This window comes from Sander lucioperca, chromosome 11 (genome assembly GCF_008315115.2).
Source record: "Sander lucioperca isolate FBNREF2018 chromosome 11, SLUC_FBN_1.2, whole genome shotgun sequence".
Classification (NCBI taxonomy): domain Eukaryota; kingdom Metazoa; phylum Chordata; class Actinopteri; order Perciformes; family Percidae; genus Sander; species Sander lucioperca.
In genome coordinates, this window is record NC_050183.1 from 25132527 (window position 1) to 25148643 (window position 16117).

A 16117-nucleotide genomic window follows, 5' to 3' on the forward strand; every position below is an offset into this window, starting at 1 on the left:
AATTCATGTATTACATATCATTAATTTCTAAGTCACTCAGCTTAAATTCTGAAATATGATTTTTTTTTTAAATCACTGGTATTCCTAAATATATACCACTGTGTGAGGCAGCTACAACAGCTGGCTTCCTGTAACCTACTGGAGAATAAATGAAGGACTGCACAGCCACTGATGAACAACTAATAATAATAATAATAATAATTTATACTTTATTAATCCCACAAGGGAAATTACAATCAAACTACAACCTCAGTAAGGTGGAGGAAGTATTCACATCCTTTACTTAAGTAAAAAATAGCAATACAATAATAATAATAAAAAAAATCTCCATTTCAAATAAAAGTACTGCATTCAAAATGTTAATTAAAAGCAAGGAATTATAATAAGCTAAATGTATTTAAACTATCAAAGTAAAAGTACAAAATGCAGGAACATGCCCCCTGTCAATACCTCAAATGGTATATTAAATTATTGAATGATTATTACTAATGCATTACTATGTAAGTAACATTTTACTTTTGTAGTTGGTCAGGTGGAGATATTGTTTAATTATTTTACATAGTGTTATGAAAATGACTAATTTTTATGAGATAATCAGATGATCAGAATCTTAATTTGAAAAGTAAGTAGCGCTCAATATTACTACATTACTATACTACTACTACTACTACTACAATATTTCCCTTCTGAATTGTGTTGGACTAGAAGTTCAAATTAGCATAAAATGATACAAGTACCTTAAATTCGCAATAAGTAGCTACTTGAATAAATATAGACTATTCACCACCATACAAAGTATTTGGATAAAGTCTGATGTGGGCTGTATACTTGGGGAGTGTCCACGTGTGCTGAACCCGCTTGAATATTGGGACTGGAGATAGCTGTTTGATATAATACATTTGTAGGCGGGGAAAAGCCGAGTTTACTATGAGTCATATGTTCTGCTATTTGGCTGATGTGATGACGTACTCCCGTTATTTTAACTGAGCGCTGTAATCCCCTTTCCTGGTATAGCTAGGCATACAAATGTCACAAACATTTATAGAAATTCCCTGTGTTTTAATTTAGTTTGGGTTTTTTGGTTGTTGATTTTCTTTTCTTTTCTTTTTTTGGGGGGGGGGGGTCTAATTTTTCAATTATTTTACCCTAATTCATAAAATATTAAAATAGGTTTTGGTATTTAATACCCACATTATCTGTGTTGTATTATTCTATTGTATAGATTAATTGAAATGTCGATAATTAAGCGATATTCTCTTGTAAAAAATGTTATTCTATTCAATACAATTTGTTTACTTATTTCATTTCATTTTCTCCTTCACATTACTTATTTAAAATAGCAGCCTTTGACAACGTGGTCAGAGTTTTAGTGGCTATTAACATCATTTTCTGTTTTGAGCCACGGAAGGGGACGCATCGGAAATACTTTGTAGAGAAAAGAGGTAAGGTGAAGATGGATAACTAGTGTAACTCTCTGGAATCCAAAATTACAGACCGAGTACAAGTACAGACGCTGATTGGTTAAAACAAGTAAACCTTTGTCCGATTGGCTGTAAGTGTGAGTATCATGAGAATCAATTGGCCTACTGCTATGCACACTGAGCCCGTGTCGCTGTTTTTGCTTGTCTGTGCTCGTCGTTCAATACTATCTTTGGCATAAATTACATGCGTGTAAGCATACACTACATTTGTGAAAAAAAATGGCAGCTGGCGATTACAGAGAAGTGTGAGGATCTTCACTCGAAAAAAACACGACACTTGTAAGTTTTTTCTTCATACTTAACAATATAGAGTTTCGGGAGAATGTCAGATAAAGCTACACGACCCTGGTTATGTGTAATTCTCCTTGATAATATGGAAGAAACTGCTCTCAGAGGGTTAACGTTGACGCTAAGGTTAGCCCAACCTAGTTATTAGCCAGCAGTGGTAGCTAGCAAATCAAGCAGTCCCAGTTGTCAACATTGGGCCCAGACTATTACCTAGAACTGTATAACGTTACTGTTACACATCATATAAACGGCGCCCGAGAGCAAAGATGTAATATTTAAAATGATTACTGTTTTAAGTGTTATTATGTAAAGTAAATTAGCGTTATAACGCTAACGTTACCTATCTCGGCATTTAGCTAGCTAGCTGTTATCAGCTAAGTGAACATTTGAAGGCTGAGTTGACATATAACCAGTCAGCTAACAGTTAACGTAGATAGGTAGCTAGGGTTAAGTACGTTACCTAGAGTAACTTAGGTGAGAAAAACATGGGAACGTGCGCAGATAATTGTCTACCGTTAAGTTAGCTCGATATTGTAACGCCAGGTAATAACCAAATCCATAAATATAATGTTAACGTTAATTTGGCTCAAGGTAACAGTAGCTTCATTATAATAGTAGTCCAAAGTCGTTCATTTCACCGTTAATTTTAATGAGTTAGGCAGTGTTTTTTTAAATTTATTTATTTTTAAATTTTGTTTTCTAATCGGTAACTTGACTTTGAGGACACGCAGTCTTGTTTTCTTCATTTTTCACCTCAGTATGTAGAACGGCTGTTTTTTATTTACTCACCTAACGTAACTAACTCAGTAACACTAATTAACTAGTGTCTTTGGGGTCATGAAGTTCGTAGATAACATAAGTATTTTATTGAAATTTGGAAATGCTGATACACATTCCCTGCACAAAGTTAAATACAGTGTCCCAGTACACCACAGGCCTGTCGTTAGTGTTAAACCTGAAAAACCCACCCTGTTACAGGCTTCCTGTCTCGGTGGGAGTGTCCATAACTGGAATACCACACTTCAGTGCATGAAAGAAGTTTTGATACATTTTATTTTACGAAAAAGAGTCTTGTTTTCCCCTTGCTAACAGCAGGACCATATCACTTTTCCTCATTTTCTATGCAGTTCCCTGTAACCTGCAGCAGGTTATTTTCAATGATACTTCTCTTTTTGCTTCAAATCGTAGATAGATTCATTCAGTATCACTTTTGTTGGGTTTTGGTCAGACTAAACAAGCAACTTGAAGACATCATCTAAAGCTCTCTAAGAGATGAATTGATAATGAAAAAAATCAATAGTTACGGCTAGAGCTGGGCAATATGTCAATATTATATCTATCGTGATATGAGACTAGATATCGTCTTAGATTTTGGATATCGTAATATCATAATATGGCATAAGTGTCTTTTCCTGGTTTTAAAGGCTGCATTACAGTAAAGTGATGTCATTTTCTGAACTTACCAGACTGTTGTAGCTGTTCTATTATTTGCATTTACCCACTTAGTCATTATATCCACATTACTGATGATTATTTATCAAAAATCTCATTGTGTAAATATTTTGTGAAAGCACCAATAGTCAACACTACGATATTGTTGCTGTATCAATATCGAGATCGATGCCCAATCCTAATGTTAAACTACCTATAGGTATGTATGTACTGTATGTTAACAACCTATAGGCCTATTCATATACATTACTCATTTCTACTCTATTCCCCAAAAATAACATGCATTGAACATCAAAGCCCTTGTGTTTTGTATTGTAATTGATTAACAACGTAATTTTGACTGTGCCTTATATGAATGAACTAATGTATCTCTTTGGAACTATTTTGTGTGTGCGCTGCATTTCATTTGAAATATTTTCACCTTTTGGTATTTTTTAGAACACAACTACACCGGCATAGGAGCAGACCTGGTCACCATAGAAGTGTCACCATTGGTCATCCGTCACCATGGGAAAAACTCAGCTAAAAGGCAAGGCGGCATCATTTTACTATGCTTGATAAAGACTGTGATCATGAAGGTTGAATGCTTTCTTTCTTTTTCTTGAGGAGCACTCTAATCAAGCGCAATAAATGAAAAACACTTAAGTGGGTATACAGTTGGACTGTAGGGGCTTTATATTGTGATAGCTTCATTTGTGTCATGATTGCGGCTTACTGAAAGCATTTCAGAGTTGTTAATGTGATATTTTTGTGCTATCGACTGAAATGACTTTCTCAAGGCTTAAGTACAGTATTTCATAAATTTGGTGCATATAATTTCAGTATTTTATATTAACTTACTTTAAAAATTGTTATTTATTACCAGTTTTTAGAATATTATTTCTGAGTCGTGTTAAACCTCTTAAGAAACGCTTGAAATTCCATGCTTTTTGGTCTAAACGTCATACCCAAATTAAAAGTGGTACAGCTCCCATATACTCTGACACTCTGGGGTGGGCCTGATATCATTGGAAAGGAAACACTCTCAAGTTTTTGTTCCAAGTGTCAGAGTGATTCTAGGCCTTACTGACACAGAGTTACAGAGGCTAGAATGGAGGGTTTCTATTTCCGTCCAAGTCATACATCTGTAAAATGATTAAAATACACTGCTGTAAACACATCTGGTGAGATACAGACAACACAGGGCCATAGTCACATGTCTCAGCTTACTACAGAAAAAAATCCAGAAGCCAAAAGACTCGAAATGGATTTTATATGAATTTATTTCTACAGATAGTCTGTGCGTTTTTCTTATTTCAATTTGAAAAGTGCAAAGAAAAAAGCCAATAAAGTACAAAATAAAACACTTCTCAAATACACAAACACACCTACATCAATCACACATAAACGTGAAATAACTATTTACATAAATATATAGAAATAAGTCATTATAAATTGGTCAGGGTGTGATATGCTTATAAGAGGCCCTGTTTTTGCTTTGACACAACTACAGCCATCACAGGGTTAAAATTTCAGTGTCAAGTTTGGTGTCTGTTGAATCGTCTGCTCATTGGCTATAAAGATATGAGGGTCTTGTAAGATGGGAGTCTAACTGGTCTGAGCAAATGTCGATCAGCCGCACGTGGGCCTGACATCGCGTCAGAGGGATCATCGGCTTCCCATAGGGCTATCGCAGGATAAACTGAACGGATTGGCTCATACGAGGTATCTATGGAAACCTTAGACCTCAGAGAATACAGTGACACCTCGAGCTGGTAGAATCCTCGGGTGAGAAGCGAGCCGCGATACAAGTGCGGAAATGAAAAACTGTTTAGCGTTTTTCCGTTGTGATTCGGCCAGAAACTTCAAGATTGTGAGGTGAACAGCTTGTTTTGGATAAAATGGCTTGGATATTCCATTTCCTTGGATTGTTGGCGAGGTATGAAAAAAAAGTTTTTGGAAAAATATCACCGCTGTTGATAAAGAGACAAGTAAAAAGGTATGGATGCACTCTCGACTCTAGACACCAGATGCACAGTTTACGTCTGTATTTCTTTATTTTCTTTAACTTTATAACAGTTGTATAACTGCTATAAATCATCTTATGCTTTGTGTGTGGGCTTAATTGAATCATGAGAGGCTAAGCTTTCAATTGTTGTGTCGCATGGCCGTATAGTTTGAAGATTTAATGCTTTAAAGTTCTAAAAACGTTTGAGTGGAGATAACAGCGACGCCACAGCGACAAAGTGTGCCGTCCACGGTAGGGTGATCCTATAACAGGTTTAAAGTATGCAAATGAGAAAAGTTATCACAAGGTAATTATAATGTGTGAAAAAGTTGTTGGACAAAGTTGGAAATAGGGGCTTGATCTTCCAGACATGACAAGATGTTTGTGAAGAGGAAATTGCACAGATAAATCCATTAAAGCTGTATTTTAAGATTTGTTAAAACAACTTTTGTATTTGCATACATTTATAAAATATATTTGTTTTTCATCTTTATCATTTTAGATCAGAAAGACATTAAAAAAGAGAAACCAGGAAGAATGGTTCCACTATCAGGTACAACCCCTGCAACAACTAAAGGTGAACTTTTTATTTGGTATTTTGTGTTTTGTAAATGTATGTGTTTGTATGTGGTGTTTGCCTTGATTTGTGATTTATTTTTTATTTTTATTCCCTTAGATTACTTTGGTTGAACACAAGAAGAGCTATATTAAGCGTTTGCATTATCAGAAGAGCCCTATAGTCATTATTCGCTGTTACATGAAGTTTTTAAATGACATGACATTGGTTGACTCTACATACTACTAGCATTGGCACAACAACAGACTTTGTCAAAGATTTTCGCTCTTTCTGAAAAGATCAAACAAAATAGTGAGAATTTCTGTGCGTATTCTAAGCTATGAGAGAATCTATTGCCTAGTTAAGGATAGTGGGCCACAAAAGGGCTTGGAAAGGGACTAGACTTTGACTCACCATACTTAGTAGTCTAACCTCAAAATTTAAGTTTCAGTTAGCTAATGATATTGTGACATTCTGCTCAAGCATTTCCTAGATTCTGTGTAACCTTTTTATAAGCAAAATATTTAATAGGTTGCATTTAACAGCAATTGTTGCAGTCAAAACATTTACTTTTTTGTAATTTTTGTTTAGATGCTTTCAGCTGGGAAGAATATCTAAAAGAAACGTCTTCTTTACCTGCTCCACCAGGCTGTTTTCGTCAGGTATGTCCTCCTTATTTTTAAGTTGTTTAATATACCAGGGGCCAGTCACATGAAGATAGACCTAGTGTTAGACTTAAATGTAAGTACATTTTAATTTGCAGAAGTTGATCTTGAACTGAACACGTTTCCTCAGCCTGATTAGAACCCCTGTTGGTCTAAACCTGGCTGGAGCAATGGGCTGATTAAATAATGATTTGTGTACTGTGTATTTGAGCATTGCTTACAGTATCAGTATCCCTTATGATACTTATATTATCCTAAAATGTGCAGGCTAGAGTCCCGCCCTCCAACGACTTCAAGGTGGGAATGAAGATTGAAGCCCATGACCCGCGCAATTCCACCTCAGTTTGTATTGCAACCGTGATGGGTTTAACTGGGGTTCGTCTGCGTCTCCGTCTGGATGGAAGTGACAACAGCAATGACTTCTGGAGACTGGTAGACTCCTCTGATATCCAGCCTATTGGCACCTGTGAGAAGAACGGAGACATGCTGCAGCCACCGCTGGGTAAGAAATCAGGGGAGATGGGATGGAAGCACATTGTTATCAATTATAATCATTTCAAGACAATAAAGGAAATATCTTAATCTTTGTATCTTTGCATTTGTCTACTAAACTGCCAGTTATAAAACGTGTGCAATAAGGAAAGCAGAAATGGTAGACTGATAAAATTGAACCGAATAGTTGTTGGACCATGTTGTAGAAAATGTTGCGAAAGTTTCCCGACAGGCATAAATTATCATTATTATCATATTTACTTGTATTCTTTGAAAGAAGGGCAAGATAATAAAGTGGCACACATAGATGTGTGATAAATAGATGTACACAAAAATATGTCTCGACGTTTAAATTCTTTTCATTTGACTTTGGTTGAGTTAATAAAAATCTGAAAGATGACAAAATAGTGGTCACTGGGTCAAGGAAATAAAAGGAGCAACATTGGAAATTACCCACAAAAGCACACAGTGTTAGTTAATAACTTTGAATTTTTGTGTTCTGAATTAGCTTATCTCACTTTTGTTTTAATGTTATTACATTTTCTCCCCAAGGATTTCGGATGAATGCCTCCTCATGGCCCATGTTTCTGTTGAGAACCTTAAATGGAGCCGAGATGGCGCCAGCACTCGCCTTTAAAAAGGTAAGTGTTGCTTCAAAGAGCTATGAAGACATCTGTTATACACAAATACCTAGCACAGTCTGCTGGAGGGCCTGTGGAACAAATGAGGCCAATCACTTTCATGTCTTCTGGGATTGCCCAGTACTAACTGCATACTGGCGAGAAATACACTTCCACCTGGAAGCGACCTTCAAAGTAAACATCCCATGTAGGTTTGACACTTTATATTTAGGAAACATTCCATTTGACACATTGGATTACAGAGATAAAAAGTTGTTACTTATACTTCTGGATGCAAAAAAACAATCTCAAGAAGGTGGTTAAAACAAGACTCTCCTACAATAGGAGAATGGCTAGATTTGGTTCATTTTATATATATATATATATATATATATATATATATATATATATATATATATATATATATATATATATATATATATATATATATATTAGGGCTGTCCTCGACTAAAGAAATTCTTAGTCGACTAACACTTCTATGATTTTGTCGATTAGTTGATGTAATCGACAGAGCTGTGCTCTTTGAGAGGTGATTAAGACTAGAAAAGCACAATATAAATGTAGTTAATGAACCATCTGTAAAACTGAGTTTCTCCAACAATTAATCCTGCAAAAGCACCACTTTAAATCTTGTGCTTACCAGAAATGTGCTCCATAAGTTTCTTGGAAATGAGTAATTAAGCATGAATAACCATAAAAAATGACTCATCAACTAAAGAAATCTTAGTCGACTAAGACCAAAACGACCGATTAGTCGACTAATCGACTAAGAGGTGGCAGCCCTAATACATACACACACACACACACACACACACACACACACACACACACACACACACACACACACACACACACACACACACACACACATTTTCTAGGATATGGTCTAAATGGACTGGGTATGAACATATAGGCCTAAAATCAGATTTAGTTTGAGGCATTTTTGTTTTGTTGTAATTGTCTATGTATATGCATGTCCTTTTTTTTTCTTTCTTTCTTTTCTTTCAGAGAAGTGTAGTGAAACTCCGCCATATGTTCTAGCTGATCCTACTGTTGATATACAAAAATGTAAAAAAACAAACAAAAAAACCTTTGGGCCTGGGAAGAAAACTGATATCGATATGAGGATAACTATGGGCACAGATGGAAAATCGTTATGGTCTTCTTTTCTATCATTATTTTTTTCTTTCTCTTTCTTATCCTTTGTACCAGGAACCTGTAAATCATATAACAAAAGAGAAAGTAAAAAAAAAAAAACCTGTTGGCCTCAATAAAGATACAATAAAAAAGAAAAGAAAACATCTGTTATACAAACAGTATGGCGGCATCGTATTGACAGTGCATGCATTTGAAAGTAGTTGTAACGAGGATATTGCACTCATTTACAGGAGCCTCTGAGGCCCTCCCAGAACAACTTCAAGTCTGGCATGAAGCTGGAGGCCGTGGACAAGAAGAACCCATATCTCATCTGCCCTGCCACCATTGGGGAAGTGAAGGGCGATGAGGTCTTTATCATGTTTGATGGGTGGCGGGGTGCCTTTGATTACTGGTGCAAGTATGACTCCCGGGACATCTTCCCTGTGGGCTGGTGCTCACTCACGAAGCACAGCCTCCAGCCGCCAGGCAACAGTGGTAAGTGTCCCCCTCCAGGTGGCAGCACAAGTCTGCGCATACAATGAGAAATGAGGCAGATGTTGTTTGTAATCAATGTTTCCTTCATATGCATTTATTTGCAGTTATGAATGCATGCTGTTATAGTTGTGGTTTCAGAGTTTGTAAAAGGGGTTGTGATGCTTCTGCAGCTGGGTTGGTGTTGTTGGTTTTGGTACAGTGGTTGTTCAAGTGAAAGCATTTTCACTAAACTCTCAGTAAACTTTATAAAATATACTGTATGGAAATAAACATTGTCTTCAAATGAAGAAAAATCAGTAGAGCTCAGACGTTCACTTTAATCTTTAGAAATTGTTGTTTTCCTGGTTAAGTAAAACTTTTAAAGCTCTCTTCCATGTTGTGTATTTTCACACACAACATGGTCGCTCTGGATAAATAAGGATTTCTTTTCTACAATGCTCCTGAGTCCCGAGAAGTGGCTGAACTTTAAAGAAAGTTTGGTTGCTTAGTAACAAGTTTAACATGGTGGTTTAAACAAGGTTTCTCTCTTGATAAACTGGGTCTACATCAAAAAACGGGAGAGCCATTAGCACTGAGCCAACAGTCGTAAGAGACATAGTGTGTATTGCATGTGAAACTGCAGACGCTACAGAGTTCTGTCAGTGTTTGTGTGCCTGTGTTGGGTGGGGGTGGGAGGGGATGGGGGGGGCAGAGTAACAAGTTGGAGGGGAGGGATGAAGGAGGATTTATGTTCTTCACATCGTACCTGTTTACATAGAAAAAATGTTAGTATAAAAGCAGCTCAGTCCAGTCTGACTTGCTCAACTGCAACTACAAAACACATGAAAAACGTTCAAACAGCTGTTGCTTTTTTTTCTTTTCTTTTAAAGATGATTTTTTTTGGGGGGGGGCATTTTAGGCCTTCATTTGTATAGGACAGTTTAGACTTGAAAGGGGAGAGAGAGGGGGAATGACATGCAGCAAAGGGCCACAGTTCGGAGTCGAACCCGCTGCGTCGAGGAGTAAACCTCCTATATACGGGCGCCCGCTCTACCAGTTGAGCTACCCAGGCACCCCAACTGTTGCTTTTTAAATGTACTTGTACCTGATCATGTATGGGAGGGATTATGAAAAGCACACACACACTCTCTTTCCCTACCACCCTGTATCTCTACTCCCCCGCCATCTAATACTGATCAGTCTGTCGTCTCCGACTCCACTGGCCGCGGGGGTTTTGTTTTGCATTTTGGAGGAAGATGAATTATTTGGCTTTCTGTGCGTGGGTATTTTTAGGGAATCTTCAGTACATACAAAAACCGAAAAATATTTACTTGCTAAGTAAATAGGGGTTGCTTTATGTGTTGGCGCAAATGTTTACCAATAGGTTTTCCCTTTCAGCACTATGTCAGTTACACATTTACTGGTCTTGGCGATAAGCATTTTTGTTATTTGTAGAGAACCAGCATTCACAATACACACATTTACAATAATAAAGATGGTGATTCCTCCTTTTGAAGGTTGGAGACGTCATAGACTATGTGCTTGGATTCTCTGCATCCAAGAGTTAGGTATTATTGTGTATGATATATTTAGTTTTAATATTTCTTTGCTGCAGATGTCTATGACCTTTTATCTTTGGAATTATATGTATGTATTATATTATATGTATGAATGGGTAACATTATAATGCTCATGCATTTTTCAGAATAGGTTTCCAGAATACGTTAATTAGCTAGCAGAAAAATGAAAATTGCATTGTGTTGTTGAAGTTATTTATAATCGGCTAAATTCACAGCCATGCCAGAATAAGTCAGGAAACAAGTAATTGGAACTGTATGCCATAAATTGGAGCACTTCCCCTGCTATTTCCAGTAATGAGATGCCCCTGTCCAAACCAAACCAAGATTGGCACCAGAGCGTCTCTTTACTTTGACTTTAATCCCAGCCACCAACAGCAGCACAGCGCACTGTGGTGGTCACTGGGTCGAGAGATAATGACACGCGGTTTGTCTCTCTAATTAGCCAGGAGAGGCAGTGATGGGGCAAGTTGCAAATCATTCTTCTTTTGGACATGCCTTCATAGTCTAAACGGAGCCAACCGGCCATCGTTAATACTGTGCCAAGACTATGTTTCTCTTTTTATATCCATGTATGTGTTTTTGTATAATGGGCCATTAAATATCCTTGGAAGTATACTCAAACCTGTCATATTCAGGTTTTGCATATTTAAGGAACCATGTTCATTTACTTGTATTTCTCTCTACCAAGTTTCCTTGAACACTGTAGAACTGGAATTTCTACTCATGTGGCCTCTCAATTAGCCGTCTATAGCTCCAGCAGAATCCATTGGTTCCATGAAGAGATTTGGTTTCTTGGGTTGTCTTAGGAGCTTCTAGTGTGGTAGCTCAGTTTTTTTTTATATCAACTCCCTTCATACCAATTGTGCTGTTTTATGCTGTTATTGCAGTTACCCTGCCAAAGAACCTGCAGGTCCTCCCAGCGTCACCCTCCAAGCCCAGCAGGCGTTCCATGCAGTCCCCCTACAGACTCCCCAACCCTCTGCCCCCTTTGCCTGTCAGGAAGGGGGTAAGAGGCCGTCGGCCCAAGAGTGAGACCATCGCTCTACTCAAAGCTGTGGCCGAAGCAGCCGCTGCCCAAAACGGAACTGTTCCTGAGAACACACAGCTCGTACCCCGGCCCCATAAGAAGAGAGGCCCCAAGCCTGGAAGCAAGGTGAGACCCTGCTGAACAAAGCCAAACTCTGAGACATTTTAACACATTTAAGAACATGTCTCATGTTAAAATGCATCTGCAAATGAATGTCTTTTTCAGCGGAAGCCCAAGCTTCTCCAAAGCCCAGCGCAGCTGCCCAGCATCCAGGTTCCACAAGAAAGCCCCCCCAGCCTCAACTCTGTGGTTTCAACAGGTAAGGATTAATCCTCGTCTGCTTCCTATAATTAGCCATTACACAATTAAAGCTATCATTAGAATATCTCATTTGCTCCCTGTGTGTCTTGTGTGGTTCCAGTGTGTGTGTATGTGAATAAGCACGGAAACTGTGGTCCCCACCTGGACAGGAAGCAGATGCAGCATCTGCCAGACCACTTTGGCCCAGGGCCAGTGAACACTGTGCTCCAGCAGGTGGTCCAGTCATGTATAGACTGCGCATACCAGCCTAAAGTCCTGCTCAGTGCTCTGCAGACTCATTCAGGAGGAGGAGAGATTGTCCGAGGTAGACACACGCACACACACACAGACGATACCAGTTATCATATAAGTTGTGTTATTGGACTGGACAAGTAGCCAAGCCTTTTTTGTGCGTCAGATAGACTAATAAAACATGTTGTCCTTCATCACAGTGAGAACAGATGGTGGAGTTTGCATGGTCAAACTCCCATCAGCCTCCAGTGCTTCCTTTGTGCTGCGGTTCTTGGAGACTATGTGTCGTCACCTGCAATGTGACAACCTGTTCAGCAGCCAGCCGTTCAGCCACTACACTGCTTATGACAGGACCAAGTCAGGTAAACCCTGCGTTCAGCAAACACCAGTGCTCCATCTGTCGGATGTTATAGTAAACTAACCCCGAGACCAAAACTAGGAGGTAACATTGTCAATGGTTATACAGCCCATCCTTGTTCCTGTGTTTCAGTGAAAGAAGAGGCGTTGGACGCTCCATCTCTGGCTCGGGGGAGTAAACGGAGTCTCTCTGGAGTCTCCCCAACGTATGCAGCCCCTCTGTCACCTAAACATTTACGTACCGAAGCTCACCCTTCAGAAGGTACAGCTGCATGTTTTATACTTGCAATACTCTTTATACTGACTGAAATTGTTACCTAGCAGACCTTCATGACTATATCGTTTACACTGTATGTATGTTTCCTACACAGCTTTTTTTATTGCTTGAATGCTGTTTATAAATCAAATTTCTGTTCATGAGCACTTTCACATCACATGTATATATTTGACTGTTGTCTCAGAGGCGGATGAAAGTGTATTATAGAAGCTTTGAAAGAATGACATTTGAATGTCCGTTGTGTTTTTCTCTCTCCAGCAGAGACCCTGCCCCATGAAGAGAACAACCTAATAAAGGAGCAGCGCTACATGGACTCAGCCTCCAACTCCATGACCCCTCGGCCCCAAACAGTACGCAGCTCCTCAGAGTACCACGCTCAGGCCAGCAGCCTGTACCACCCGGGCACAGCCATGCGCCGCCTCTCCTCCAACCCAGCAGAGCTCAGCTCCACACAGCCTCTCAGACGGGTCGAAGGTACCGTAAGAATCTGTGGAAGTAACAGTGCATGTATACAAGTGCTTCTGCCTCCCTTGCTCAATGTGTGTGTTCTGCTTTGGTAGCAGCCAGCTCCACCACAGGCCCTGAGGCGCTGGTGTCTGAGCGGGAGAGTGTGTCGCTGCCCAGTAAAAACCCCTCCTCCTGGTCCATTGAAGAGGTGATGCAGTTTGTGAGGGGTGCTGACCCCACAGGGTTAGCCCCACATGCTGAACTATTCAGAAAACATGTAAGTTAACAGTTCCATGAGTGCTTATATTTGGAGCCCTTGCATTTCGTGTTAAGCTAAAAAAGGATAGAAAATAAATTGAGTCCCATTCTTTGTTTCCTCAGGAGATCGATGGAAAAGCTCTGATGCTGCTACGGAGCGACATGATCATGAAGTACATGGGTCTGAAACTGGGGCCTGCACTGAAGTTATGCCATCACATAGAGAGGCTGAAACAAGGCAAACTGTAAGAGGAGCCGGGGCAGCCCTGTCCCTGCCAGACCCATGAGCAATAAGCCCTGAAGGAGCCAGCGTTCGGACACTGACTCATGGGGCATGCAGGGGGCGACATGTTACTCTCGACTCCACCTCAGGGGACTGAATAGATGTTACACAACTTCATCCCAACTTCCAGAGTGGAGAAAGTGTGCCGTGCGTTGCTGACACGTTACCTCATCCCCTCATCAGTGAACGAAAAGCTGTTCAAGTCTAACAGACGGCTATTTGACTTTTAATGAAATCCCAAAGGAAAAGAATCCCTGTAGTGTTTACATTGCATAGCACATAAGCACACGAGGACACGTTTTTTTTACGGAGATGAAATCTTTTGATCCTGGTTTTGGATCCCCAAAGATGGAGAATGTTTCTTCTTATATAATGTTTTTATTCTTGATGAATTTCCACTTACTAAGGAAGGGTTGGTATACTGAAAAAAAAATCCATCAGATGTTCTTCCCCATGCTCTTCAAGAGAATTTGAAAGCACTCTGGTCTGTGCTGTTGTATAGCCGTTCTCACTCTTCACACGTATGCCTCAAGTATGGGTATATATCCGCCTGCCCAAAGGATGCTAATGTCAACGCATTCCATTTTGTTCACACAATGCTAGACAGACGTTTTCATTTGCTTGAGCATTGTCGGTGTCATGTAGGGATCATGTCATATTCAGACAGTTTTGATCGAACCTCACCTTTTCCACTAGTGTCGTGCAGGATCACCTGCTGTGTGGCATGATGTATTATTGTGTCTTAGCGAGCGCTACGTTGCCTCTCACTGGTCTCCATGCAGTTCTTATCAAAGTCGAACCGTTTGTGTCCCGAGCTCTGAGCCAACTTAGAAGTTATGGGTTTATTAACTTCAATTGACAGATTGTTAAGGAAGACATTTCTAAGGGCTTTTGTTTGGTTTTGATGTAATATTTTTTATCAGTCATAATCATGTAAGCCCGTCAGTCCGTTTTGTCACTTTTGACCGTTACAATCACTGTTAGCAATGAAAACAGATGTGTACAGTTTTATGGGTTTAACCATGAATATCAGCGACAGAATGTACATTTTGTAGAAACGTAATATTTTAAGGAAATCATATACATAGGTTAGAAATGTGAACATGAAGGGGATGGGGACGTGGTGAATATTTCACAGTGGATTCCATTCTGCTTTTTAATACTTAACACAACGCTTTTAGTTCACATACTCCCAGTAATAGACTCTGCCTTGCTTTACCTATGACATTTCTCAGGTTTATGTGGTCTTTGTTAGTACAAGCTTTTGTAGCATACTGTTTATAATATACTTAACAGAATTCTCCTGTTATTTCCTTCCTCGATTTAAAAAGACTTGTGCCATATGATACTCAACACAGGATCGAAGTGCTGTTGATTTCCTTCTCTTATCTTCTTCAAACTACTTGAAAAATGTGTTGCAAAAAAGTCACTTGTCCATTATGTCACACCAGATAAACAGTATGTGTTTATGATGTGTATTTCCTTTTTATAAATCTACCAAAAACAGAAATGGGTGTGTGTGTGTGTGTGTGTGTGTGTGTGTTGTTACTGACAGAATGTATTTTCACAAAGGGGAAGACTGAATTATTTAAATTCTCCAGTATAACCTACGAAAACATGTAATGGATTGGCTGATTTAGAAAATGTATTCAGTTGTCATATAAAAGAGTTTTGCACAGTAAGAACTACAATGTAGAGGACACAGAACAGGATTCTCACAGAATCATTAAACTCTGACGTTTGTTTTGAAATGTTACCTAACAAAAAAAAAGCAAGGCCTGCTGCGTGACATATATGACAAAACAATTTGAAAACATGTTGGGGACTTTAAAAAATGATTCTGGAACCAGGAAATGCATCTAAAACCCAACACCTGTTGGACAACTGCACAAAACATACATTGTACCAAGAAGGACTTTTGTTCTCAGACTGTATCTGCAGTAACGGCTTTTAAATCTTAAAATCTCAACTGCAGAAAAAATGTGATGCTGCATGCAAGTCATTCCACATCATTACCTTTTATGCTAAAACCTGTCTTGTACCATGGTTACGTCATTCACAGTCCATGCAGTGTGTGGGGGTGTGTGTGCGCACACTGAATTTATTATAAATCACTTTAACATGGCACTCAGAGTATTTTAGTCTCCTAAACTGCAGAGCATT

General features: G+C 39.0%; 1 protein-coding gene across 3 annotated transcripts; it reads left to right on the forward strand.

The window, feature by feature from the left end:
• The first annotated feature begins 1605 nt into the window (after positions 1 to 1605).
• LOC116058792 (sex comb on midleg-like protein 2) lies at positions 1606 to 15460 on the forward strand. Of its 3 annotated transcripts, none has more exons than XM_031311676.2 (15): positions 1606 to 1760; positions 3660 to 3750; positions 5711 to 5785; positions 6356 to 6426; positions 6697 to 6931; positions 7474 to 7562; positions 8951 to 9194; positions 11641 to 11906; positions 12006 to 12099; positions 12202 to 12405; positions 12533 to 12694; positions 12799 to 12951; positions 13225 to 13440; positions 13527 to 13690; positions 13795 to 15460. In XM_031311676.2, exons 2-15 carry the CDS (start codon positions 3729 to 3731, stop codon positions 13918 to 13920), a joined length of 2121 nt encoding a protein of 706 aa, XP_031167536.1. In that variant the 5' UTR covers positions 1606 to 1760; positions 3660 to 3728; the 3' UTR covers positions 13921 to 15460. The 3 variants fall into 3 exon arrangements, with proteins under 3 accessions (XP_031167536.1, XP_031167539.1, XP_031167537.1); XM_031311677.2 differs by having other exon boundaries at positions 1607 to 1760; positions 12823 to 12951; XM_031311679.2 differs by lacking the exons at positions 12533 to 12694; positions 12799 to 12951.
• The last annotated feature ends 657 nt before the right edge of the window (positions 15461 to 16117 follow it).